Source organism: Rhineura floridana, chromosome 2 (assembly GCF_030035675.1).
Source record: "Rhineura floridana isolate rRhiFlo1 chromosome 2, rRhiFlo1.hap2, whole genome shotgun sequence".
Taxonomy (NCBI): Eukaryota; Metazoa; Chordata; class Lepidosauria; order Squamata; family Rhineuridae; genus Rhineura; species Rhineura floridana.
In genome coordinates this window covers 124722539-124749631 of record NC_084481.1, presented here as the reverse complement: position 1 = coordinate 124749631, position 27093 = coordinate 124722539, and the positions used below count along the sequence as shown (strand labels likewise).

Here is a 27093-nt window from a genome sequence, read left to right as displayed (position 1 = left end):
AAGTATTTTGATCAGTTGGAGACAAAAAGCAAAGACCATAATCTCTCACAATGCAACTTTTTTTTAGCCATTTGGTTCAACTTTTAGCTGATAGCAGTAAAAAGACATACTCTGGCAGTGGTTGGTTAAAGGTTCTCAGTTCAAGACTACATTGTTCTTGTATCTGGCTGGGAGCTTTTCTTCTGGACTCAAAAATTCACATAGACTCCTATAGCGTTGCTAAGGTGTGCTCTTTCCCCTCCAATTCTCCTAGCAAATTTCTGATTCATAATATCATTATCTCCTGCTTCAGCTATTACAAGTGCCTCTTTTCTGGCTTCCTATTACATGTCCATTAGTTGAAACCACACCTGCAACAAAGTAACCACCTTATCCCCCAAGGCAGATTCCTCACATTAGTCACCTTGTCAAACCTCAGTTCCTCTCCATTTTCACCACTGGAGTTTTTTTGTTCTTACAAGTCACTTATCGACAGGGATGGTGAAACCTGTGGCGCTCCAGACGTTGCTGGACTACACTTCCCATCATCCCTGACCATCGGATATGGTAGCTAGGTATGATGGGAACTACGGCACAACAGGTTTCCCATGCCTACTTAACAGCTTTGCCTCTTGCCAAGATCTTCTGGCTGTTCCTTGCTCCCAACTCTTCCATTCTCCTCCTTTACTCTCTTGAAGCCAATGCTGCCTATTTACTTCCACTTAAAATTGGTATTTAACCCCTTGCAGCACTGGTGATTATGGGACTTTTTTTTCTTCTTAAGAGTAATTGCCACATGGAGGGTAGTTTTCATGGGGATCATGACTGGGGAGCGAGAGGATATTTCTCTCATCCCTGCATGTTGCAGTCCTAATAACCCCCATACTGTGCTCAATATTAATTTTAAAAACCACTGACGCTGTAGGCTACACATGTAACATAGTGTAATTAGGCCCCATTGCTGAAGAGTCACATTTCACATGACACTGAAAGCTAAACTACTCATGATGCTCACATGCACAATTCTTCCCCCACTCCCAAGAGTTTGTTTTCAAATGAAGAACAGCCTCAAAGGGGATGCTTAAACTCCCTGCCTGTTTGCCACTCAAAAATGCCCCCACATCTGATTTCCACCAATAGGGAGGGGAGAGTTACAGACCAGACACCACACAGCTGAGCATCCTGAGCAGTTTGAGCCTATGAGCTTCTTAGAACTATTCAATAGGCTCAGTGCACCAATGTTTCAGTGTATAAAGGGAAGAGAAGGGAAGAGACAACAGATAAGTTTTCAACATGAAACAAACATGCACTAGATTTACAATTCTCCATGGCAACTACTCCTTGCATACAGATGTACATCTCCTCCCCTTCATCCTTTGTAGAGTGCACCTCTTTCATCTTACCATTTATTTATTATTGCAATTATCTCCCACCTTTTCTCCAAGGAATTCAAGGTGGCACACGTTTCTGCCCCTTTCCATTTTATCCTCACAACAACTTGGTGAGGTCGACTAGGTTGCGAGGCAGTGACTAGCCCAAGATCACTTAGAGCTTCATGGCCGAGTGGAGATTTGAACCTTGGCCTCCCAGGTCATAGTCCAATACCCTAACCACTACACCACAGTCCCCAACCCTCTTGCTCAGTGTAAGTATCAGTGTTTTGCCTGAACTAGGACTAATCAATCTGTGTGGATGAATGTGCATAATAGCAGCTCAAGTTGCTGTACTGTGCCTGGGTGAGTATAGCTCCCAGTAGGAGAATCAGTCTTTAAATGACTAACATGCAGCCTGGTATTACTTGAAAAGCCAAAATTAAAAATGCACCTCATTAAAACCAATATAAACATAACAAGGTTAGCGAGAGGTGCTTAGCTAATGTCTCATTGAGAAAAGCCAACTCAGAGGGTTGGAACTTTGCTTAATTATTATTTTGTACCTATTAGAACAGATTCTTCCTTTCCTTCAGTTGTTTATTCTTTCTCAAATCCTTGCCCTAAGTAACTGTTGTTTACAACATCTCTTCCTAAATTATTCCCTCAGACATCTTCATCAGATCTCTGATAGGTATGCAATGACTATGTTGAATGCCGATAGCCAACTTATGACACAAAAAATTGACCCCTTGCTGACCTGCTTGTGCCATTCATGATAAAACTCTGGAAGTCTTTTGTCAGGGATTATTCTTTAATTTTACTTTTTAAAAAATCCACAAAGTGCAATGTGATACACTGGTCTTATTGTATTTTATTAATAACTGCATTTTAACGCCATATTTTATAAATGTTGTTAGCCACTATGGGATCTGTATAAGGAGGAGTGGGATGCAAGAAATAGACAATTACTAATAACAATAATAAGTAACCTACAAATCAGCAGTAAAATAACATTAAAAAGGATGTAATGTCACATTTTCTGTAAGACTAAGGCTGCAATCTGATACACACTTACCTGGGAGTAAGTCCCATTGAACCCAATGGAGCTTACTTCTGAGTAGACATGTATTGGATTGCAGCCTAAAAGAACTATTATTTAAAGCTAGTCAGTATCCACTCTATTACCGCTCGTGAAGTAAGAAAACAAGCAGGTCCTTTGCTACCGAGTCACGTTTTAGCATCATTTTTACCACATACCTTCCAAACTGTTTCTGCGGCCATCAGCACCAATAATGACATCAAATTCATATTCTGACAAAGGATGATCCATTGGGAGAAATTCAGCCCGCCAGCCTATCTCTGAAAGGAACAAGTTAGCCACTCAAGTGAAGAAACAGTGGGCAATTCAAAGTGCATTGTTAATACAGCTGGTAAACACTCCCCTGCCCCTTGGTTCCATAGATCAGCTTGAACCAACACTTAAGAGTCCATGCAAAGAATCTTATGCAGGGCCAACCCTGCCTCAGTTTGCCTCATGGCAATTACCTCAGGCAGTAAGGGGACAACGTATTTGCAACTCCATGCCCCCACTCACTTGCCTCAGCAATTTACATGCTCATCCACCTGCTGCCACTGCTCACTGCTCTGAGGAAGGGGATCCTTCCATAGAGTGAGGCATTCTGGGTGAGGTGATGCTGTCTAGCCATGGCAGCTAGATGTTTTTTCTCGGAAAAACAATTAACAGTTTAAGGTAACCAAAATAAGTTTAAGCTTCCAACTAGTTTTAAAAGAGAATCTCTAGCCATGGTAGCAAAGCCTGGCAGTGCAGGCATTCTTCTGGGCCACTTTGCCCAGAATGCCTCACTCCATGCATCTTTACTTACTGGAGAAAGCATTCAGACTCAGTCCCACTGACTGAACTGTTTGGCATGAAGTATAGCCAAAATGACAATATAAACAGGTCAAAAGCATGTATATATATTTGGGTCAAATGTACTTGCTCACACCAAGGAGAATATCCTATTTATAAAGAGGTTTGATCTGATGAGCTTATTTTCTATGGAATTCTTTTCTTAATAAGAACCGTGCCATACTTCGATTTTCTTGATCTTCAGGAGGTTCCAGAACTTTCACAAATTCTAAATTCACATGGATTTCAACTCCCAACATGAGTGCAACCTTGAAGAGGATAAGCTGAAGCTGTCTAATGCCTGCAAAAAAGAAACATGGTTATTTTAGAATATGTATTATTCAACATTTGAATGTGATATCATAGCAGTAACCTTCCAAATACAATGAAGGCTTTCAGAAGCAAAAGCACTCCAATGTTATGCAGCATTTTCATTATAGCTAAATGATTTGCTATTTCATTTTCATTTTTAATAATTAGATATGGTGTTGCAAAGGCCTTGTATATCTATGCAGAAGTCATACTTTGTACTTTCACATAAAAAGATACATATCCTGGATAACTGTTTTTACCAGCTGGGTAAAAGGAAACAATACTCATTAGACAAGTCTATGAAACTGCAATACAAGCAAATGCCATTAGTGAAGACGCAGATATATATATTCACAGCATGAACTAGAATAATTATATTTTTTATAGTTAATTGGGTGGTTAAACTACTACTCATTTGGTACAGTGACTGGTCTTGATAGTATTCTAACTTATGCTGTCTCACACAAATCACTGTCTGCTGCTTCTACTGCAATCACGATGGCAAAGATCCTCCCCACTCCCCCACCAAACGAATCCCTGAATTATATGTAGACCTCCAGGCCCAATGTAGTTTGTGGCCCTTTTTGTGCTTCCAGCTATAATCTCTTGTGAGCCATTGGGATGCCACAGAAAATCACTTGGGGGCCCAGATCAGACTCCCGCGATTTATCGTCCCTAATACAGAGTGTTGCAATCTTGAATCAAGTCACATGATGGCTTCAACACTTAAATGGCCAGGCCTTGTGCCACTGTGTAACCAGGTTAGGCCCTGTCTGAAGGGCCCTCAAGGGCCCCTTCTTAGGGTGGGAAAATGGAGCCTGCTTTACAATCTGCAGTAGCAGCATTGGGTCATGCAACACGACGCTGCTGAAAATCGTGGAGCTGATGCTCCCAGGCACACACACCCTAATACAGGCAGCACAGGCTTAAATAAGCCTGCCTGCCTCCCTACCTGTCGCATTAGTGTGTCAGTGTGCACAGCCTGCATGATACACACAGCCTGCCATCACCCAAGATTGTGGCAGGGGCATCCCTAAGAGGTTGATGCCTCTGCCTCCATCTTGGGTGATGGCAGGTTTGCACACTGACACCAGAGGTAGGAGCCCTACACTCCCTGTATCTGCAGGGGGTGTTGGGGTGAACAGCACTGCGAGCCCGGCTGGGGCCCAGTCATGCCTGGCGCCAACCCTGTGAATAGCTTTATAATTAGCTGCCATGTGAAAATATCCCTCAAATTACCTGTAGAACCAAATAAGATAGAGGAGAAAAAGGATCTCAATCAGTAAAACCTTTCATTTTAAAAGGAACACTTGGCACTACAACCTTACCAGCCTGTGAGACTTATTGCGCATAAAACATAAATTTAAAAGATGAGATCTGTCACCTTAAGCTTGATGAAAATTTGAAGAAATACTTTGGTATTTCGGTTATACAAAATTTACTACAAATACTGATAGGAGACAAACGCTAAGAGGGAGTGTGATGAAAACTTCTGTTAACTAAACACTGAAGCATCTGTTTCATCTTCTTCCAAAAATACCCAGCATTGGCTGTTTCCTAGAGTGGATACTGGCTTTGTCGGTTGAATCCGTTGTGATATACAGGCATACCATATTGGGACAAGAGCTGCAACCCTGCACAAGCTCAAATGAATTCAACAAAATGTGTCTGCTGTGTAATGAGCTGCAGCCAACAGACCTGCCATGTAGCTACAAAAATATTCACCATGATAAACTTCTGTGCAACTTCCAACTTTCTGTGAAAGAAAGCAAACCTGCTGCTGTCAATTCTCATAGCCGATGATACTTACTAATGTGATCAATGGATCCTGCACAGAACTTTCCATAGAATTTTTTTGCTCCCAGACTTCGAAGATCATGAATAGTAAAAGGCCAGAGATGAAGCACATTGTTTCTTGAAAAAGTGTCTCGCTTCTCCACAACAACTACTTTGGCTCCTAGAAAGGCAAGTTCTATGGCAGTCCGCAAACCACATGGGCCACCTCCGACAATCAAACACTGTGGGAGTAAACAGAGCAGAAATTGATTAAAGTCTGTGGAAATAGATTTTAAGTTTGATGATGTTCCACAATCAGGAGATTTAAAAACTCTTCTGAAGCATTCAGAAAAGCCATGCACACCACCCCTTTTTGCGTGAAAATCAGGGGAAGAACTCAACTAACACCTCAATCCTACCTAAATAAATGTAATCAGGAATTACCCCATAGATTCAGAGATGTGTTCTTGGACTTAGCCTTCCCACTAAGAGCCAAATTACATGTTACATTAAAGACATTTGGAGTGTGCTTTAGTGGGCCACTTTTAACTTGAAAGAAAAGCAGTCATAGATCTAGACTATCTATCCCCTCCTGCTACTACTTACCCCAAATAGGTTATTTTCATGAAATGGCCACACTGGATCCCTCACAGCTGCTTTTTCTTCAGAATAAAATTGGCTAGCTTAAGCACTTTAAAAAAGTATGTAGGAAGTAACACATAGTTTGGCCCTCATTACACTATTCTACAGATTTGACAAAATCCAAGCCTTCACACCTTTCAGAAACTCCCAAAGACCTCCATGTTTGAACTGACTTTTGTTGACTAGAATTAAGTCATCAAAGGGCAGGAAAATTTCTGTTTTGCTGGGGGTGCAGGAGGCTGAACTTTGTCTCCATCTAAACCCTGAGAAAGATTGTGCAGCCCTGAGTCCTAAATGCACATGCACTTGCTGCTCTTTTGCTGCTATTGTCTCATCCCAGTACCATGATTACTTTTGGTGGGTTGAGATTTCCTCATAAGAGGAAAGTTTATTTTTGTCTTATTCAAAGACCTACCGGCAAGCCCCTATTCTTGGAACTTTTGTTCCATTCATCTTTCCCCTTCTTTGCTAGCATGGAATTGGCTCCCTGCCATTAGGCATCAGGCCCTAGTGGAAAGAGCTGAATATCTGAAGTGTGAATATCTTCACACATAGCCAGGGTTCAGAAGAGACAGTTAAGCTCAGATAAGTAGAAAGTGGGGGTTTTCCAGTCACAGGGTCTTTTATTTTAAATGCATTTAGTTATTTAGAAAAATTAAGTTTATTATTATTTAGATTTATTAGTCACTTCTTACCCAAAGGTCTCCAAACAACTTACAACACTGTAAAAAATTTAAGTGAATATACCATACAATAAAAACAAAGAGTAACACAATAACCACCACTCCCATACAGTCACAGAAAGCTTTGGCAGCATACTTATACAAAACAATATCATTTCAGTCTCATTCATCATCTCAACGAAGGAGCCAGGCAGACCTCACAGGAAAGTGCATTTCACAGATGTGGAGCAATAGTTTAAAAAGCCCTCTCCTTTTTATCAACCTCCAAGTCTCCCTTAGAGGGGTAACCTGACAAAGAGCCTCAGAAGATGATCTAAGGGTCCAGGTATTGTAGGCTCATATTGGGAGAGGTGTTCTGGAAGAGATTGGAGTTTGCATATTAAACTGAGAGAGGGCCCAGGTACCACTTTGGAAGTTTGCAAACAAAGGGAACTTCTGGCCTGAAATTTGCTGCAGAGCAGCAGCACCATCGCAAGCAGCCAGAACATGCAGTCCAGATGGAATCAGACTTTTGGTTCCCATTCCCCCTCCCTTAGCTTTTGAACCCTCCTTAGGAGCCAATGAGCTTCCACCTGATCTTATATAACCAGCTAAGCAATCTGTCACAGTTGTAAGCTGAACTGGTTACAGGCTGGAATCCCAGCTATCCCTGATGCTCCACCTTGCCCACAAGCTTGCCTCCAGGTCTCCCCATACCCACAGCAATGGGACAAGCTTGAACACTAACTGAAATCTTCATAATGGGACTAAGCTAGGGTTACCAAGTGTCCGGAGACTCCGGATTTTGGGGGTCCTCTCCAAGTGAGTCACCTTAATCTCCGGACTCTCCACTTTAATTTTTTTTTAAAAATAAATTTCTAGGTGGTCTGGTTCACAAGATATGCACCAAAACATTAGCTGCCACCCCCCCCACAACTTCTGTTAAATCAACTCGTAACAGGCTGCTCTAACTCAGCCCTTTCAGGTTTGTAGCCAATAAGTGAAGTCAGGGTTGTGATTTGTTCACATCCAGGCAGTTCCTAGACCCCATTCCAATGCCAGAAAACAGTTGGTTTTTTCCAGTTTATCTGAAAGTCTCATAAATGGAGTAAGAATATAGCTTTCAGTTTTCTCTCTTGTGTGCAGGAGTCAAGCAAGTTTAAATTTTCATGGGCTGTTGAAGAGGGACAGTGTTTTGAAAATAGTGGTAAAAGAGAATTCACATACTGGGAAGTGGGGCTGCAATTGTTGTTCCCTAGCTGCTGCCTGCGGAGGTAGACCAAAGCATGTGTGTTTTCTCTCTGTCAATTATTATTCACTGGAATTGGGTTGGCAGTCAAAGTGAGTTTATAGCAGCCCACAGGGGAGACAGAAAAGTGTAGAGAATCTTTTACTCATTTCTCAAACCTCTTTCTGAAGTGAAGGGTCAAATCTGTAAAGTTTGGAGCAGTCATGTTAAAAGGTAGGGGCAGGGCATTCCAGGCAGGGGGTTGCCAACTCTACTTGGATATGGATATCTTTGCAGAGGATCCCTAGTCAAGCTTTACCAACAGCACAATCCAAACTATATCTACTCAGAAGGAAGTCCTGTTGAGTTCTATGAGGCTTAGTCCTTTAGTAAGTGTGTTTAGAATTGCAGCCTTCAGGGGCACCCATCTTTACTCATGAGTACCCCCATCTAACATCTCCACGACACTAGGCTCCTTTCTTCCTACAATGGCCTTCTGGTGACTGGCCTGGTGACTGAGAGCAGTGAAACCCTTATTGCCAGAAGCAAGTAGGCTAAATGTTCCCTACCCAGGCTCCATCTTTTAGCTAAGATTTCTATCTTAATTTCCAATCAGAGTAATGTTTTTGTTTGAATTGTATGCTCCAAGCAACTGTGGTTGATGCTTCATGTATCATGCTGAATGACATCATGGGCCCGCCCTGTGACATCACTAGGACCTGCTCCTGAAATTTCAGGATTTGCGATGCTTCTGACCTGGCAACCCTAGAATAAACTAGGGCTGAAGTGGCAGCACACTTTCATCATACTAGAAGAGTGACTTCAAATACATGTTCAAAGTCCTTTCATTGGGCCAATTTTGAACAGGTTAACAGGGCTGCTAAATCAGATTGACTTGTGGACTTTCCCCCTAGGCAATATTGATTTATCACTTGAAAGTAGTGTTTTTATTGCAAACATTTGCAATAAACACCATTCTAACTATAACAGGATTTAAAGATGTATGGATGCTTTAATTTTCAAACTTGCTCAACTTTACTTTGTGAGAACGCACGGCTTTGGCAACTACCATCTTACATGCAGAAACAATCTCCTCTTACCTGAACAGATGACCAAAATCATTCTCTTTAATAGTGCTAAAAGGTTTGAATGGAAAAAAGAGGGGGAAAGTGTTTTAAATTGTTTTTAAAATATGTGTTTTAAATTTGTATATTTGTTTTTAATGTTTTTAGTTACTGTAAACCACCCAGAGAGCTTTGGCTATGGGGTGGTATACAAATACAATAAATAAATAAAGTTACATCTCAGCTAGGGATGGGATGCATTAGCTGGTGCTGTCTCAAAAGCATTCCGTCAACCTAACAGGCAATATTGATTCGAGTTTATTCTTTGTCCGTTATCTGCTGCTTTTACCAGTCTGATTTTTCCTTCCCTACAAATATTGATATTAATGTCAATATTTCTTTCAAAACATCAATATTTTCTTTCAAAATATCATTTTGAAAAAATATTGATAAATGAAACAGTATTGATATTTTGAAAGAAAACATTGATGAAAGAAAGAGGCTTTGCTGCCTCGTCATTGTCCTCTGCAGTGACTGAGGCTGGTCTATTTTCATGTTAGCAAGCAGAGACTGGCTGTTTTCCTTTCAGAAAACAAATGAAGAAAGCAACTTTCAATGCCCTCCTCCTTGGCAAACCCTGAGTCCTTAATGTGGGCAAGACTTGGCTTGTTTCTTTCTGCTTGGAGCTTGGATTATTCGAATGGAGGGGAGTGGCACACAGAGAGAGGGGAGTGGCACAGAGAGAGGGGGGAGTGGCACAGAGAGAGGGGGGAGTGGCACAGAGAGAGAGGGGCCTGCACTGCTATGTGTAAAATCGATAAAAGAACAATATATTAACGGGAATATTCCAGGGGATAAAACATGGCCGGCTCCAAAGGGTGGCCAGATGGAGCCCTGGCTGAGGGCCCCTTGGCCCACAGGGACCCCTCAAGGGCCCTTCGTTATGGTGGGGAAGTACTGCTCCCTGTCCATGGCAGGCTCCCTGCCACGGGTGGCAGGGAGGCAACTGCCTGCCCAACCGCCCCTGCCCGCTTGCTCGCTCTCCTTCTGCCCCCACCTGCTTGCTTGCCCTCTCCCCCGCCCACTCGCCCTCTCCCCCGCCTGCTCGCTTGCCCTCTCCCATCTTCCACTCATTCGCCCGCCCTCCACACTGCCCCCTCCTCACTCTCCCCCTGCCTGCTCCCTCTCCTGCCATCCACTTGCTCACCAGCCCGCCATCCTGCCCCCCCGCCTGGTAGGTAGGTGGGTGGGTGAGGTTTGCATGCGGGTGCCAGGGCCCAGGGCAGGCAGGTGCCCAAGGGTCCCGGCATGCCTGGGGCCAGCTCTGGGAGAAAATCTGATGTTGAGGAAAAGCCACAGAAATTTGCAGCAAGCAGGATCGCTCTGCAAAGATGTAGAATATAGGGACCACTGAAAACTCTGGTGCTAAATCCAAATTCAGCAGAATTCTTGCCCATCCCTAAACTCAACAAGGTTTTTTTGGGGGGAGGGGGTTTGTGGCAAGAAGTGCACAGCTTTCTGTTGTATTTGTAAATCTCTGGACTACAACAAATGGTCATCGTGTTGCTTCACCATGATGCCAAAAGCACACCCACTTTTGATAAATAAATAAAATAAAACAAACAAAGCAGTTCCTGGACTTGGCTGAGTTCTAAAGAGCTTTCTAAGCTTTTCAGCTTCTATCCTAAGGTAATGCATCAACTGACTCAATTATATGGATGAACAAGATTGAACCCAGATGCTATGAAGACTGGAAGAGCAGAAAAATTGGCAGGGTCCTGCGGGGGGGGGGTGTTCAGCATAAACTCTGATTAACATGAGAACTGAGTTAATGTATTTACAGTTGTACACAATCTTTCACTGCACTCAACAAATGCATACCATAAATGGTTTAAATCCACTTTGGATCCCCAAGCAAACAAAGACCTATGTATATAAACAACTCCAGTTTTAAAAAGTGACTCATTCAAAAATAGGTCTTCCAAGGAATAATGTATTCAGCCTTCCAAGCATGATTCTTGGTGACAACCTAAAAAACAAGATGAAAAGCCCCACCTACGTTCTACAAAGCAAGCCAGACAGCAAACCTTTTAAAGCCATAATCTGGGTTACCATCTAGCAACAAATGTATCTTTGCTTCAAAGGTATTTGCTCTTTGATTTATTTAAGATCTCTTATTGAAGTACAGTTTAAACATGGCAATGTATCACTGATACTGAAATACCCAGAAGACAAAAGCAGTAGGGTTCTTAACAAAACTGAACTCAGTAGTGTTTAGGCTTCTACCTTTATTAAAGTTATGAACAAGACAGAACAAAAACTGGGAGTCCACTCACCAAGTAGTGGTGGGGTGGAGATGCAACGAAAAAGCAACCTGCAAAAAGACAGCAGCTGAACAAAGCATTCATCCAGCACTATTCCCAGGATCTGGGCATGCAGCCTTTCTAGTTCCTACTGGCCCCAACAGACAGGGGTGGGAAGGAGGTCTGGCTTCAGGCCTTCTGGCTAAACAGCCGTTTCCCTCCCAGCCAGCTTACTCACTTCTGCTTGCTAGGTTGGAGTTTAGAAAAGAGAAGGGCGTTTTAAAATTGGTTTAAAACTCCTGGCTGGTTTTTAAATTATTGATATGATTGTATCCCACCTTTCAGGCTCCATCTGTACTATAAATTTCAAACAGTATCATGTCACTTTAAACAATTATGGCTATCCCTCCCCAAGCTGTAGTTTGTTAGAGGTGCAGAGAGCTGTTGGGAGACCCGTATTCCCCTCATAGAATTACAATTCCCAGGGTTACTGGGGGAGAAGGACTGATTGTTAAAATACTGGAAATTATACCTCTGTGAGGGCAACTAGGGTTTCCTATAAATTCTCAGCACCCTTAAATTACAGTTCCCAGGATTCTTGGGGGGGGGTAAGCCATGACTATTTAAAGTGCTTGAAATTTATAGTGCAGATGGGGGCTGTGTCACTAAAATTCCTGAGGCAGCCAACAATATAACATAACTGCCTAAAAATCAAACAGATAAATATCAGCAAATGTGTTCAGATACTGCTTTTATCATGATCAGGAAAACATACCATATGAGGCTCATGAATCACAGCATATTAGTTTGCAAAATCTGTGGAATAAGGGGGAGAAAATTAGGGACGGCCACTACCCCTGCCAGCCCCAGAGTCATCCCTACGGATTCTTCCCTTTTCTTGGCCACATAGATTTATTGGAAGAGCATCACAGAGCAGAGCTACATCATAGCTTGCTCACTGTTGCAAAAGAACACAAAGATAAAGAAAAGTAGCAGTATATCCTCCATTCACAGAGCTGATGTGTGCAAGAAATTCCTGCCATACATTTCCCCAGCACCTACAAGAAAACAAGTGGAGCACCAATCTGGTACTAGCATATAACTTACTTGCATGTATTACTACGAGACACTTTTATTCTGCACCTAACATAAGAACATAAGAAGAGCCTGCTGGATCAGGCCAGTGGCCCATCTAGTCCAGCATCCTGTTCTCACAGTGCCCAACCAGGTGCCTGGGGGAAGCCTGCAAGCAGGACCCGAGTGCAGGAACACTCTCCCCTCCTGAGGCTTCCGGCAACTGGTTTTCAGAAGCATGCTGCCTCTGACTAGGGTGGCAGAGCACAGCCATCATGGCTAGTAGCCATTGATAGCCCTGTCCTCCATGAATTTGTCTAATCTTCTTTTAAAGCCATCCAAGCTGGTGGCCATTCCTGCATCTTGTGGGAGCAAATTCCAAAGTTAAACTATGCGCTGAGTAAAGAAGTACTTCCTTTTGTCTGTCCTGAATCTTCCAACATTCAGCTTCTTTGAATGTCCACGAGTTCTAGTATTATGAGAGAGGGAGAAGAACTTTTCTCTATCCACTTTCTCAATGCCATGCATAATTTTATACACTTCTATCATGTCTCCTCTGACCCGCCTTTTCTCTAAACTAAAAAGCCCCAAATGCTGCAACCTTTCCTCGTAAGGGAGTCGCTCCATCCCCTTGATCATTCTGGTTGCCCTGTTCTGAACCTTTTCCAACTCTAGAATATCCTTTTTGAGATGAGGCGACCAGAACTGTACACAGTATTCCAAATGCGGCCGCACCACAGATTTATACAACGGCATTATGATATCGGCTGTTTTATTTTCAATACCTTTCCTAATTATCGCTAGCATGGAATTTGCCTTTTTCACAGCTGCCGCACACTGGGTCGACATTTTCATCATGCTGTCCACTACAACCCCGAGGTCTCTCTCCTGGTCGGTCACCGCCAGTTCAGACCCCCACCTGCTACAGTAAGGATGGGGAATCTAATTCTCCAGATGTTACTGGACTACAGCCCCCATCATCCCTCACCAGTGGCCATGCTGACTGGGGCTGATGGGATTTGGAAGCCACAAGTTCCCATCTCTAGTACAGTTAATCACAACTAGACACAACTTTCATTCGGGTGTTACCATTTAATGTTCAGCAACTGCTTGAAGGGACAGTGAGAATGAGCACTCTAGCTCTATTCTCCCATTGTTTCCATCACCCTCCAACTCATGGAGGGCAACTGTGTGATGTGGGGAGACTTACAAAGGCTTCCTGCACATTTTAGATCTCTGGAAAATCCAGAATTCTAAAATGCGCAGAGACTTCAGAAGTATCCCCACTTCAGAGCCATCTTCCACAAATTGAAGGGTGAGGTGACAGAAACGATGATGGGGGTCAGAGCTAGCACATTACTCATCTCCACTGTTCCCCCCATATGCTTGCTGAACACTAAAAAGGTACTACTTTAACAGGGCTAGACAGTCACACAAATACTGAAGCTGATCTGCCAAGAAAGCAGCTTTTTTAAAAAAAAAAAAGTACAAAAATGATTCACTGTAGTGACTTCTATATATTCAGCTACGTAGTTTTTATACTATACATTTTATTGTGTATTTTATGTGTATATTGTTCAATGCTTTGAGAGCTGAATAAGCAGTTTAGAAATAATTCAAAATAAATTCATTTCAATTCAAAATACTTTTACTACCCTTAGTTATGAAGTAAGACAAAGACCCAGTTTTTAATTTGTGCATTCAAGTCATTAAATTTGTTGCAGAGTCCATAAAATGTTGTTCTGCTCCAGGTTATGCTAAAAGATTAACTATGCTAGTTTAACAGACTGCTTCCATTATGTATCTTAAATAAATATTAATACGGCAAAATCACAGATCTTTTCTAAATTGTAGATATTTTAGCTATTTCTTGAACAAATATTGTGTTTCCATGGCATCCCTAGAAAATAAGTTCTCTTTCTGTGCAAGTCTTTTCCCCATAAAAGTACTGACCTCTACTTTGCTGGTTTAAAGTCTGGGAAAACAAAGAGAAACAGGGTTCACTTCCTGGTTTCAGTTGAACATAACTCACAAGCCCTAACTATTTCTATCCATAAAAAATCATAATTATCTTTGGATAAAGGGTCAAGATGTAGTTATAAAATACAGAGCTGTTTCCCACTACCTTTCATGATCCCCCAAACTGCCAATGTCCTACAATGTGTAATTAGGAAAGATCTGTCAATTTTGGTTCCCTCAATTTCTCTTTTTTAAGTCTTCAATTCTCCACATTTCCACATCAATTTGTGATTTTTTTTTAAAAAGTCCTCATGAAAATTCTTCAGCATTTTAATGTAAATTTCTCCTCACACATTTTTGTATGCAGTTTTGACTCAATGTACACATTTTTGCAAACAATTAATACTAATATAGTGCATTCTTGCATGTAATTTTCATTAATATGTTTATTTTCATGCATACTTTACCCCATATATGCATTTTTGTAAATGTTATTTCGTTGGAGAACTTCACTGCAAGATTCAGGTAGGTGAGAATTTTCAAAGAGGCTATGTTTCAGTTCTCATACTGTTTCAGAAAGTGAGAATTTGATAGATTCATCTTTAAATGCTAAGCAAATCAAATTTCTCCCCCATCCCCATTTGCAATATCCTTCCAGGGCTCTGTCCAAAACAGGATGTCTCTTCCTGGGCCAAGGACAACATAGGCTGAGTTTTGCCTGTTCTTTTTTGGGGCTCTTTGCATATCTGACATTCAAAACCCATTACCTGAATACCAACTAGGGACACTAGAAGACGAGAGGCCTGCAAAAGCTGTCATTGCAAGGGATCCCTTTCCCAAGTCTTCTCTGTGCCCGAGAAGTGGGGAGGTGTCCCCTTCTTGTTTTTTTTAATTGATTTGTAAGCAACTCTGGGAGTCTTTTTTGGCTGAAGAGAGGGGTAAAAGTGCTTTAATACAACCAAACATGCTATGTAAGGCAGGGGTAAGCCAACATAGTGCCTTCCAGATGTTGTTTAAACCTAACTCCCATCAGCCCCAGCTAGCATGGCCATTGTTAAGAAATGATGGGAATTGTAGATCAGCGTCTGAAAGGCACCACATTGACTACCCTTGATGTAAGGCTTGACAGAGGCTTTCCCTGTGAAAGTGTTGGGGAAAGACAAAAACAGTGACAGGGACTCCTCCCTCCAATACATGACACCAATGCTGTGTGCCACTATTTTCAGAGGTGCTCACTGTCTACCCTGTATTGTTTGCTACTCCCGTGTCAGAATATAAACAGATGTTTTCCTTAGTGGTCTCCAGATTTACTTTTCCTGCTGGTCACCAGGTGTACATTTCTGGTAACAGCATCTATAAACTCCTGATCATCTGATGTCTTGTGCACAACTAAATTTCTATAATAGTAGAAATGACAGATTTTTAAAAAAGTTTCTCGTTAGTCAAAATATTTGGAGATTCTTTCAGAGACAAAGAAAAACTGAGGAGCGTAGTAATTACAAGAACAAAGGAAGCTGCCTTATACCAGGTCAGACTATTTGTCAGTCTAGCCCAGTGCAGCCTACTCTGACTGGCAGCTACTGTGCAGTGGATGTTCAAAGGATCAGACAGCAGGTGATGTGAACTGGAAATGTCGGGGATTGAACCTGAGACTGTCTGCATACAAAGTATGCACTCTAGCATTAACCTATGAATCTTTCCACACAGATATGCATTTAGAATCATCAGCTTATTATCATACCTCAAAAGCTAACAGCATTATTTTTTAATATAGGCCCTCTTCATATAAGGTGATGACAGTTGTCAAGCATGTCAAAGGCTGCATCTCATGGGAGAACAAGAGTTTGGTCAGAGTCTGAATGGAAGCTATTAGCTATCGAGAATGGTCTAGAAAAGAGTCTTCCAATGCTCCAGCAGGTATTTCAGTATTCCACTTTCATATAAGCCCATAATTTGACATTTAGTACGAAGCTAAAAAAACCTCATTCTTCATTTTGACAGGTTTCTAACCCTTTTGGACAGCAATTATACTGATGAATACTTTTCCAATTAACATTGGCACTGCTGAATCTGCTTTTTATTTACCTCATGATAATCCTATATTTTGCTACTAATTTAGACATCGCTACCCAGAATGAAGCATGTATGCACATCCAAACCTATCATAAGCTTTCAGTACAACACTGAGTATTAACAACAGTGTTCCTCCATTCATAGAAAGGTCTTTGTTCTAGTGAAGTCCTCTATGAATCGAAGGGAAACAGACTTTTTTTATATTCCCTCTTTCTCCTGCAGCCTTCTGTTCCACCTGCCACACTCTTTCAAAGGATACCCCCAGCCCTTTGGAGGGGACTAGGGGGTTGGACAGGGTGCTGCAGAGGGTGAAGGTGCTATCAGTGAAAGTTGCCCTCCCCTTGTGTTCCCCTATGAGCAAAGGAACATCAATGGATACAAAATATATGGTGGTAGAATACAGCAATCTGGGCAAATGCTTTCTGGTAAGATTTCCAGCATAAGCATATAGTGCAGTCACAATAAAAAGCAGTTACTTCACAGGATAAATTGAGGTTTTTTCCATGGAATTAATCCAACTCATTTCTAAAGAACAGCAGCTGTTATAGCATCTAAAAGGGAGATAGCTAAGCCACACAACAGTGAGAAGTCTCTAACCTCTGCCCTGCCAGAAGTCTTTTTCATATTTTAACCCTATATGTAGAAAATGAAGAGTTATTGGCAAGAGTAATAATTTATTGTCCAAAGATTCATGCTACTTACTGCTGTTCCAGCTGAAGCTTCCACTTTAGTACATAAACCAGTCAGTGGCTAACAGTGAATTATTTGAGTAAACCAAAACTAATACCTAATATAGTTTTTACTGTAATGAGAGAGCCAGGTCAAGGATCTAATTTTTACTTTGAAATATTACTAGTGTTACCATCTTCATGTCATTTTTTCTTTAAAAAAAACACACCATAAACCCGAAACAGATCCAACTAGATTCATTAACAGATAACAGTGTTTGAGTACTGGTTAAGGTATCAGACAACAAATCGTTTAAGTACCTATGCTTTGTTTGGGTTTTTTGTGACAAGACTACATGAAGTGGCACAAGAAATGCTGAGGCAGGTCAGACAAGTTTAAATCAGAGAAGAGTGGCCTCCTAGCAATGACAACATTCTTGGCCTCCAGACAAATGACTTTCAAGATGTCCAACTGCTTCCTTTCTTTGGAAAGCAGAAATCCAGTAAGTTACTCTCCCACTTTAAACAATCCAAGCACTGCTATTTATTCTTTATAGGTACATACATTTCAACATATGACAGACCACACTATCCTGTACAGACTAGAGAGGGAGGACCTGTAAAAAGGGTTAAGGAGGACAGAGTGATAATAGTGAACCTTAAAAGTTGACAGATCTTGTATTCCATGGACACTACTGATTGAGACCATATTTTAAAAGGATGGGTTTTTTTAACAGAAGTAACAGCTCTATATCATTTAAATCTTTCTAACCTTTCTATTTCTATCCAAGATAATCCCACTTCCACTCAATTTCCAAGCACATTGTTTTGCTTAGAAATCACTGTCTTCCATGAATGGTACATTATCCATTCTTTGAAGGAACATAGTTATTATATAAGAGGTTTTGGAAGAAACACAGCCCTGACTCATCTAAATCATGAGTGAGCCTACGTTCTCTTCCATCCAACTCTATTCACGGGGGGGGGGGGAGCTTCTGCTTTCACTTTTCACTTTTTTCACTTTCACTTTAATATAAACCAGTTTCTCATTTTGCAGGAATTCAGGGGACTACAGTTTGTTCAAACTGCAGGCTTTATATTCTGTTTTAACTGTGGCTGGAATAAACTGTACTGCAAGTTCACAATAGAGAACTGCTTCTCTCATGCAAGGAGGAGAGAGTTTGAGGCTTATTCATGATCTAAACAACGGTTTAGAGTCTTTAGATGACTATCTGAACCAGACCAGTGAGACAATAATGGAAATGACTCTATTGTCTATTATGACTCAGGTTGGCTGTTGCATTGCTACTGATGTCACACACACTTATCACTGAAACCAGTTCGACTTGCAAGTAGACATGTACAAGATTGCATTTTTAGATTTATTTTATTTTATTTATTTATTTTATTTAATTACATTTCTAGACCGCCCTATAGCAGAAAGCTCTCAGGGAGGTATACAACAAATAAAATCACAATTAAAATATGAGCAAGTGTGAAAAATATAGTACAATTATAAAAACATTAAACATGATAAAAATCTGAAATAGAATTGCCATTGAGTTTATAAATTAAGATCCATATTAGGTTTAAAATATTAAATTTAAAATGTTTAAAATGTCTGGGCGAAAAGGTAGGTTTTTACCTGGCGCCGAAAAGATAACAGAGAAGGCACCAGGCGTATCTCGTCTGGGAGGGCATTCCATAGTTCGGGAGCCAACACTGAAAAGGCCCTAGATCTAGTTGTTGATCTCCGGGCCTCTTTATGAGTTGGGACCCGGAGAAGGGCCTTCGACGTCGAGCGTAGTGAACGGGTAGGTACATAGCGAGAGAGGCGTTCCACCAGGTATTGCAGTCCGATGCCGTTTAGGGCTTTATAGGTAAGCACCAACACTTTGAATCTGGCCCGGAAACTGTCAGGCCCAGGACGTGACTCAGGAACCAGACCAACGGCTGTAGTTAATTCGTGTTTTATTAGGGTAATGTCCAAACAAAGACTGCGTTTTCTCATGAAGCAATACAGGGATACAGGGATACAGGTCCTGCGGCATTGGGAGAAAGTTGACAGAGCAAGGGACTTCTTCCCGCCTGTTCTTTAAGAAGGGGCCAAACGGGCGCGCAATCTTTCACTCCTCCTTAACTGCCCCTCAGGTACTGCCCGCCTTCCCCCCCTTCTCTCCTGTCTTTTCAGCTGTCTGCGTGTGCGCGGTGAGGGGGGAAGCATCACCCCCTCCTCTTCTGAAGTTTCCGATTCCAGGATGGGGGATAGGGGAGGGGCTGATGGTAAACTGCCTCCCTGCTTTTCGGCTGTGAGCAGCCCTCCCTCTTTCCCCTCTTGCTCTGAGCCTGAAAGAGGGGGAGGCGTGAGAATGTCCAGGGAGGGCTCAGGCTCCCCGTTGCTAAGCGACCTTATCACTGGCAGTTTCTCTGTTTCGTCTTCGCTCCAAAGGGGGGAAGTTCCTCCCCCTTCCCTCTGCCATCCATCCAAATACTCTTCTCCCAACTCTCCGGGATCCAGCTCCCCGGGATTGGGACCCCAGCTCTGCCTTCCGACACCATCCCCCCTCCCAGGCTGTGCCCCCCTCCCCTTGTCTGGCTTGGGACGGTGGGGAAAACGTTGATGGAAAAGTTTTACCAATTCTGGAGCATGCACATCAGCTGCATCTTCCCATGATCTGTCAGCCACCCCATAGCCTTTCCAGTGAATCAAGTACTGCAGCTTGTGGCATCTGATCCTGGAATCTAAGATCTCCTCAACTTCAAACTCAAGCTGCTCATTTACCAGGAGTGGAGCTCCGGGAGGTTCCTCCGGCTGTAACTCACTGGGAGGGGCGGCTTTCGTTAAGAGGGATCGATGGAACACAGGATGTATTTTAAACGTGTCAGGCAGCTTCAGTCAGTACGCCACGGGATTGATTTGAGTTTCTATTTCGAAAGGACCTACCCTCTTGTCTTGTAATTTTCTACATTTGCCCGGCATCTGGAGGAAGCGGGTGGACAGCCATACCTGGTCTCCCGGTTGAAGGGGGGGCCCTCCTTCCTGTGCAGGTCAGCAACTCGCTTGTACTCCGTTTTGGCTTCGTTTAACTGCTGTTTCAGTGTCTGTTGCGCCGCTTGCAATTCCTTAAGGAAGTTCTCAGCTGCCGGTACCAGCATTCCTTCTGAGCTGCTTGGAAAGACTTTAGGATGGAATCCATAATTAGCGAAGAACGGGGTTTGTTGAGTGCTGGAGTGCAGAGAATTGTTGTAGGCGAACTCTGCAAAATGCAAATATGATACCCAGTCAGTCTGTTGATAGGACACATAACTTCTTAAATATCTTTCCAAAACGGCGTTCAAGCGTTCCGTCTGCCCATCTGTCTGGGGGTGATGGGCGGAGGAGAGTTTTAATTCCGTCTGCAACTGTTTCCACATTGCTCTCCAAAATTTGGCTGTGAACTGAGTTCCTCGGTCTGAGACTACACTGTTTGGCAATCCATGCAGCCGGTAGACTTCTTTGATGAATAACTTGGCCGTTTCTTTAGCCTCTAAGGCCCCTGCACAAGGAAGAAAGTGTGCCATTTTGGTAAGTAGATCCACCACTACTAAGATGGCTGTCATTTCTTGGGACTTGGGTAGATCAGTTATAAAATCCATGGAGAGGTCCTTCCAGGGTTCGTGTGGGACAGGCAACGGTTGTAACAGTCCTGCTGGTGTCCCTGTTTGTGTTTTTGTCCGCAGACAGACAGAGCAGGACTTTACATAACTCTCAATATCCCGACGCATTTTAGGCCACCAGAAGTCCTTGGCCACGTTCTGAATGGTCTTGTAAATCCCAAAGTGTCCCGCTGTGATGGAATCATGACACTGGCGTAGGATTCTGAGCCTTAATTCACCTTCTGGCACATATCTGGCGGTTTTGAACCATAACAGTCCATTTCTCCAGTGAAAGGTTACTTCTGAGTCTTGACCTTGTCCTGTCTCCTGCTGATATTTTAGCATGTCTGCATCTTCTTGTTGTGCCTTTTTGAGTTCCTCTTCCCATGAAGGCTGGCATACTCCCAACGTTAATTTCTCTGGCGGGATTACGTACTGAGGCTGGTCCTCGGATTCACTTTCTTTGTATTGTGGCTGTCTGGATAAGGCATCCGCTCTCTGGTTTTTGGCTTGGGCATGGTAAGTAATCTGGAAGTTAAACCTAGTGAAGAACTGGGACCATCTTATCTGTCTCTGGTTCAGCTTTCTGGCGGTTTGGAGGCTTTCAAGATTCTTGTGGTCGGAGTGCACTTCAATTCGATGAGAGGTCCCCTCTAGGTATTGTCTCCAGTTTTCAAAAGAGTCCTTGATGGCCAGCAGCTCCTTCTCCCAAACTGTGTAGTTCTTCTCTGCAGGCTTTAACTTCCGAGAGAAGTACGCACAGGGGTGCAGCTCCTTCCCTTCTTGGTCTAATTGTAGCAGGACCCCCCCGATGGCAAAATCTGAAGCATCTGCTTCCACTACGAAAGGGCGGTTCGGATCAGCAAAGCGCAGAATGGGCTCAGTAGCAAACCTTCTCTTCAGCTCCTCAAAGGCCTCGGTGGCGTTCTCTGTCCATTGAAACTTCTTCTTTCCCCTTAAACAGTCAGTCAGAGGAGCTGTTAATTTGGAAAACCCTGGAATGAACTTTCTGTAATAATTGGCAAACCCCAAAAACCGTTGTACATCCTTTTTGGTGACAGGTTGGCCCCAGTCCAATATGCAGCTTACTTTCCCTGGGTCCATCTCCACGCCTTCCGCTGAGATTCGATATCCAAGGAAGTCTAGAGACTTGAGGTCAAATCCACATTTCTCTAATTTAGCATACAGGTGATTTTCTCTCAGTCTCTTCAACACCGTCTTCACATGCTGGTCGTGGTCTTCCTGGTTCTTTGAGAACACCAGGATATCATCTAAGTAACAGATTACATACGTGTCCAACAAGTCTCTAAACACGTCGTTCATGAATTTTTGAAAAATTCCTGGAATTCCACAAAGCCCGAACGGCATGACCAGGTATTCATACTGTCCGTAAGCAGTCAAGAATCCTGTTTTCCATTCATCTCCCTCCTTCATTCTGATCAGATTGTACGCTCCTCTCAAATCCAACTTCGTGAAGAATTTTGCAGAGCGCAGTCGGTCCAGCAACTCTGAGATCAGGGGCAGCGGGTAGCTGTTGGGGATGGTGATCTGGTTCAATGCGCGATAGTCATTACAGGGTCTGAGTTCCCCCCCCTCTTTTTCACAAACAATAGTGGCGCTCCAGCAGGGGATTGTGAGGGGCGTATGAATCCTCGCCTCAGGTTTTTATCCAGGAATTCCTTCAGGGCCTCCCTCTCATTCTCTGTGAGAGAGTAGATTCTCCCTGATGGGATGCTGGCTCCTGGCACTAGGTCAATCGCACAGTCGTAAGGGCGGTGGGGGGGTAAAGTCTCTGCCTCTTTTTCATCAAACACATCTTTGAATTCTTCATACTTTGGCGGCAGGGTCACTTGCTCGATCTCTTGCACTGCCCCCGCTAAGGTGTTCTTGATTCCTTCAGGTTGACAGTTCTCCTGGCAATACTGTGAGGTGAACCACACCACCGCCTCCTTCCAACTTATTTTGGGTTCATGCTTTGCTAGCCAGGGCATTCCCAGAATCACCTCAAAGTTCGAGAGATCTGACACGTATAGCGAAATGAACTCTTCGTGCCCGGGGATTTGAAGTTTCACTTCCTCCGTGGCTTGTGTCACCCCTCCTGACTTCAGAGGTCTCCCATCAATAGTCTCCACAGCTAGGGGAGCGTCCAGTTTCCACCGGGAAATTCCATGACGCTTGACTAACTTTGCATCAATAAAATTTGTGGAGGCTCCACTGTCAATTAAGGCAGTGGAATTAAACACCACTCCTCTGGAAGTTGTAATCCGAATAGGCAAGACCAACACCCCCTTTGAGGGAGGTTGGATCGTTGGGGGGCCTTTATATAACGCTGCCCCCAGTCCACCGGCCTGCACGTGGACTAGGTGTTCTAGTTTCCCGATGGCTCAGCTTTCCCCCCTTTCAGTCCACAGTCTCTGGCCACATGGCCCGGCTTTGAACAATAAAAGCATAAACGTTCCCGGCGTCGTCTTTCCTTTTCTTCTTCCGACAGTCTTGGCCTAGCCCCTCCCTGTCCCTCAGTTGCATTACCTGCCATCCCTGCAGTGGGAAGGGTCTTGTTGCGGGATGCCGAGGCTGAGTATCTCAGGACCTCCTGCTTCCTTTCCAGGCGCCTTCCTTCCATCCGGTGATCTATCTGTAGGCATAGCCGGATGAGCCCTGGTAGGTCAGCGTGGGGGGGGAGGTCCTGGCCAACACATCCAGGATTTCAGCATTTAATCCACTCCGGTACATAAACATCAGGGCGGCGTCATCGTAACCAGTTTCCTGGGACAGAATTTTAAAAGCGTTAGTGTACTCGGAAACAGTCCCTTTAGCTTGCTTCAGAGCGCCTAGTTGCCGCGCTACTGTTTCAGCCCTTTGCGGGTCTTGAAACATCTCGGTCATCTCCTGTATAAATCCTCTGTACCTTCCTAAGACAGTATCCTTTCTCACGAGATACAGAGTCACCCATTTTGCAGCTTCTCCCTCCAGGAGGCTAATCACGAAAGCTACTTTAGCCCCATCGTCTGGAAATTCCGTGTGCCTGACATCCAGATATAACTCACATTGAACCACGAAGGTTGCCAACTGATCACTTTGTCCCGCGTATTTTGGGGGCAATCCAATGGGAACCTTTACTACGGCAGCTGGAGGGGCTGTTCGCATCTGGTCTATCGTGGCCTTCAAGGTTTGATTATCCATCTGCAGCGCCTTGACTGCTGCTAGCAGGGCTTGAACATCCGTCTGCAAATCAGCTACCTTAGTCCTCAAGAGTTCCACTTCTTCCGTCTCAGAAGTGGGGTTCGTCCCCCCCGCTGCTCCCTTTGACATCTTGTCCCAGTCAAGTGAAGAGAGCGTTGAGGGTGATTTAGGTGGCTCTGTCAAGCTGTCAGGCCCAGGATGTGACTCAGGAACCAGACCAACGGCTGTAGTTAATTCGTGTTTTATTAGGGTAATGTCCAAACAAAGACTGCGTTTTCTCATGAAGCAATACAGGGATACAGGGATACAGGTCCTGCGGCATTGGGAGAAAGTTGACAGAGCAAGGGACTTCTTCCCGCCTGTTCTTTAAGAAGGGGCCAAACGGGCGTGCAATCTTTCGCTCCTCCTTAACTGCCCCTCAGGTACTGCCCGCCTTCCCCCCCTTCTCTCCTGTCTTTTCAGCTGTCTGCATGTGCGCGGTGAGGGGGGAAGCATCACCCCCTCCTCTTCTGAAGTTTCCGATTCCAGGATGGGGGATAGGGGAGGGGCTGATGGTAAACTGCCTCCCCGCTTTTCGGCTGTGAGCAGCCCTCCCTCTTCCCCCTCTTGCTCTGAGCCTGAAAGAGGGGGAGGCGTGAGAATGTCCAGGGAGGGCTCAGGCTCCCCGTTGCTAAGCGACCTTATCACTGGCAGTTCCTCTGTTTCGTCTTCGCTCCAAAGGGGGGAAGTTCCTCCCCCTTCCCTCTGCCATCCATCCGAATACTCTTCTCCCAACTCTCTGGGATCCAGCTCCCCGGGATTGGGACCCCAGCTCTGCCTTCCGACAGAAACATATCGGTAGCCAGTGCAGCTGCGCCAGGACAGGTGTTATATGGTCAAATTTCTTTGTCCCAGTGAGAACTCTGGCCGCAGCATTTTGCACTAGCTGAAGTCTCCGAACCGTCTTTACAGGTAGCCCCACGTAGAGTGCATTACAGTAGTCCAATCTAGAGGTTACCATAGCATGGATAACTGAGGCGAGATTCTCCCTGTTCAGATAGGGTCATAGTTGGGATACCAGCCAAAGCTGGTAGAATGCATTCCGTGCCACCGAGGCTACCTGAGCCTCAAGTGACAGGAGCGGATCTAATAAGACCCCCAAACTACGTACCTGCTCTTTCAGGGTGAGTGTAACCCCATCTAGGGCAGGTCAAACGTCAACCATCTGGGCAGAGGGCCCTCCCACCAACAGCATCTCAGTCTTGTTAGGATTGAGTTTCAGTTTATTAGCTCTCATCCAGCCCATTATCGCGGCCAGGCAGCGGTCTAGTACATCAACAGCCTCACCTGAAGAAGATGAAAAGGAGTAGTAGAGCTGCGTATCATCAGCATATTGCTGGAAACGCACTCCAAAACTCCTGATGACCTCACCCAGCGGCTTCATATAGATATTAAAAAGCATGGGGGACAGAACTGAACCCTGCGGGACCCCATATTGGAGTACCCAGGGACTCGAGTAATGTTCCCCCAGCATCACCTTCTGGAGACGATTCCCGAGATAGGAGCAGAGCCACCGCCAAGCAGTGCCTCCCACTCCTAAATCCGTAAGTCGCTCCAGAAGGATACCATGGTCGATGGTATCAAACGCCGCTGAGAGATCAAGGAGAACCAACAGAGTTACACTCCCTCTGTCTTTCTCCCGACACAGGTCATCATACAGGGCGACCAAGGCCGTTTCTGTACCAAACCCCGGCCGAAAGCCCGATTGAAATGGGTCCAGATAATCAGTTTCATCCAAAAGAGCCTGGAGTTGGCGAGCCACCACACGCTCTAGGACCTTGCCCAGGAATGGAACATTTGCTACCGGCCTATAGTTGTCCAAATTATCAGGGTCCAAGGAGGGTTTTTTTAGGAGCGGTCTCACCACCGCCTGTTTCAGGCAGGGTGGGACCACTCCCTCTCGTAAAGAGGCATTAATCACCTCCTTGGCCCAGCCGGCTGTTCCATTCCTGCTAGCTTTTATTAGCCATGAGGGGCAAGGATCCAGAGCAGAGGTGGTCGCCCGCACCTGTCCAAGCACCTTGTCCACATCCTCGAGCTGTACCAACTGAAACTCATCCAGTAAAACAGGACAAGACTGTGCTCTGGACACCTCATTAGGATAAACTGCTACAATAATGGAGTCAAGGTCCCGGCGGATGTTCATGATCTTATCACGAAAGTGTCGCGCAAACTCATTACAGCGGGCAATTGATGGTGTTATTGCGTCCTGGGGACCAGAGTGTAAAAGTCCCCGGACAACTTTATAAAGTTCCGCTGGGCGGTTAAGGGATGACTGAATAGAGACAGGAAAGTATTGCTTCTTTGCTGCTCTCACTGCCTTCACATAGAGTTTGGTAGAGACCCTCACAAGTGCATGATTACATCCGTCGGGAGTTCGCCTCCATTTGCACTCAAGCCGTCTCCTTTCTTGCTTCATCACTCTTAGCTCTTAGATAATGTTAGAAAAGACCTATGTGCAGAGATTGAGGAAAATACCACCTCCAAGCAGTGGAGGGGTGGCATAATATCTGTGTTACATAACAATTCAGTTTAAAATTTCACAAAGAATAGCTCTCAAAACTGTTGGAGATACAATGCAAAAAGGAGCAGGGAAGACAAATTTTACACATATACACTAGTATAGCAAGTCATTTTACCTTTCTGGGAGGAGAAAATTATCCATTACCTTCTATAAAAAGATCTTAGGATGCCTACCATATGGCCCAAACTCAGGGCAGCAAGGCCTGCAATCCTAGCTAAAAGACTAATCCTGTCAAACTACATGACCTTCTGGAGATACCAGCCACTACCTTGATGGTCACATTTGGTGAACTGTAGGAACAAAAATGTTTTACATTCATACACACACTCTATCCTTCTGTTAACAGGCGTTTTAAATTTCATCATTTTTAGTCTAATGAAAGTACTCCCAACTCAACAAGCAAATTATATCAAAGTATTACAAAATACACATTAAATTGGTAATTCAAAAGGACACAGCACATAGCTATGCAATCAGTACTTTAAAAGATGCAATTAGATTATAGGACATTTCTGTTGTAACTATTACACATATAGTTGTCCTCTTCCCAGTTATCAGTCTAATCATATCTGTCAACTGTTTATTACTCTTACAACAAAAAACCAATTACATGATAGGTTATTTCATTCATTGCTATTTCTATTTTGTCGCTGACAAAAAAATTAGCTCTTATTCTGACTACTAATCCT

At 43.9% G+C, this 27093-nt stretch overlaps 1 protein-coding gene across 18 annotated transcripts in view; it reads right to left on the bottom strand.

Annotated features, from left to right (window-relative positions):
• Nucleotides 1–27093, bottom strand: part of MICAL2 (microtubule associated monooxygenase, calponin and LIM domain containing 2) — a 204897-nt gene that overhangs the window by 126428 nt on the left and 51376 nt on the right. For all 18 annotated transcript variants that reach the window (XM_061610428.1, XM_061610430.1, XM_061610431.1 and 15 more), the window contains exons 3-5: nucleotides 5384–5591; nucleotides 3446–3562; nucleotides 2610–2711 (exon numbers count right to left, since the gene is read on the bottom strand). In XM_061610428.1, the coding sequence (XP_061466412.1) occupies nucleotides 2610–2711; nucleotides 3446–3562; nucleotides 5384–5591 (427 nt within the window). The remainder of the gene's footprint in view (nucleotides 1–2609; nucleotides 2712–3445; nucleotides 3563–5383; nucleotides 5592–27093) is intronic.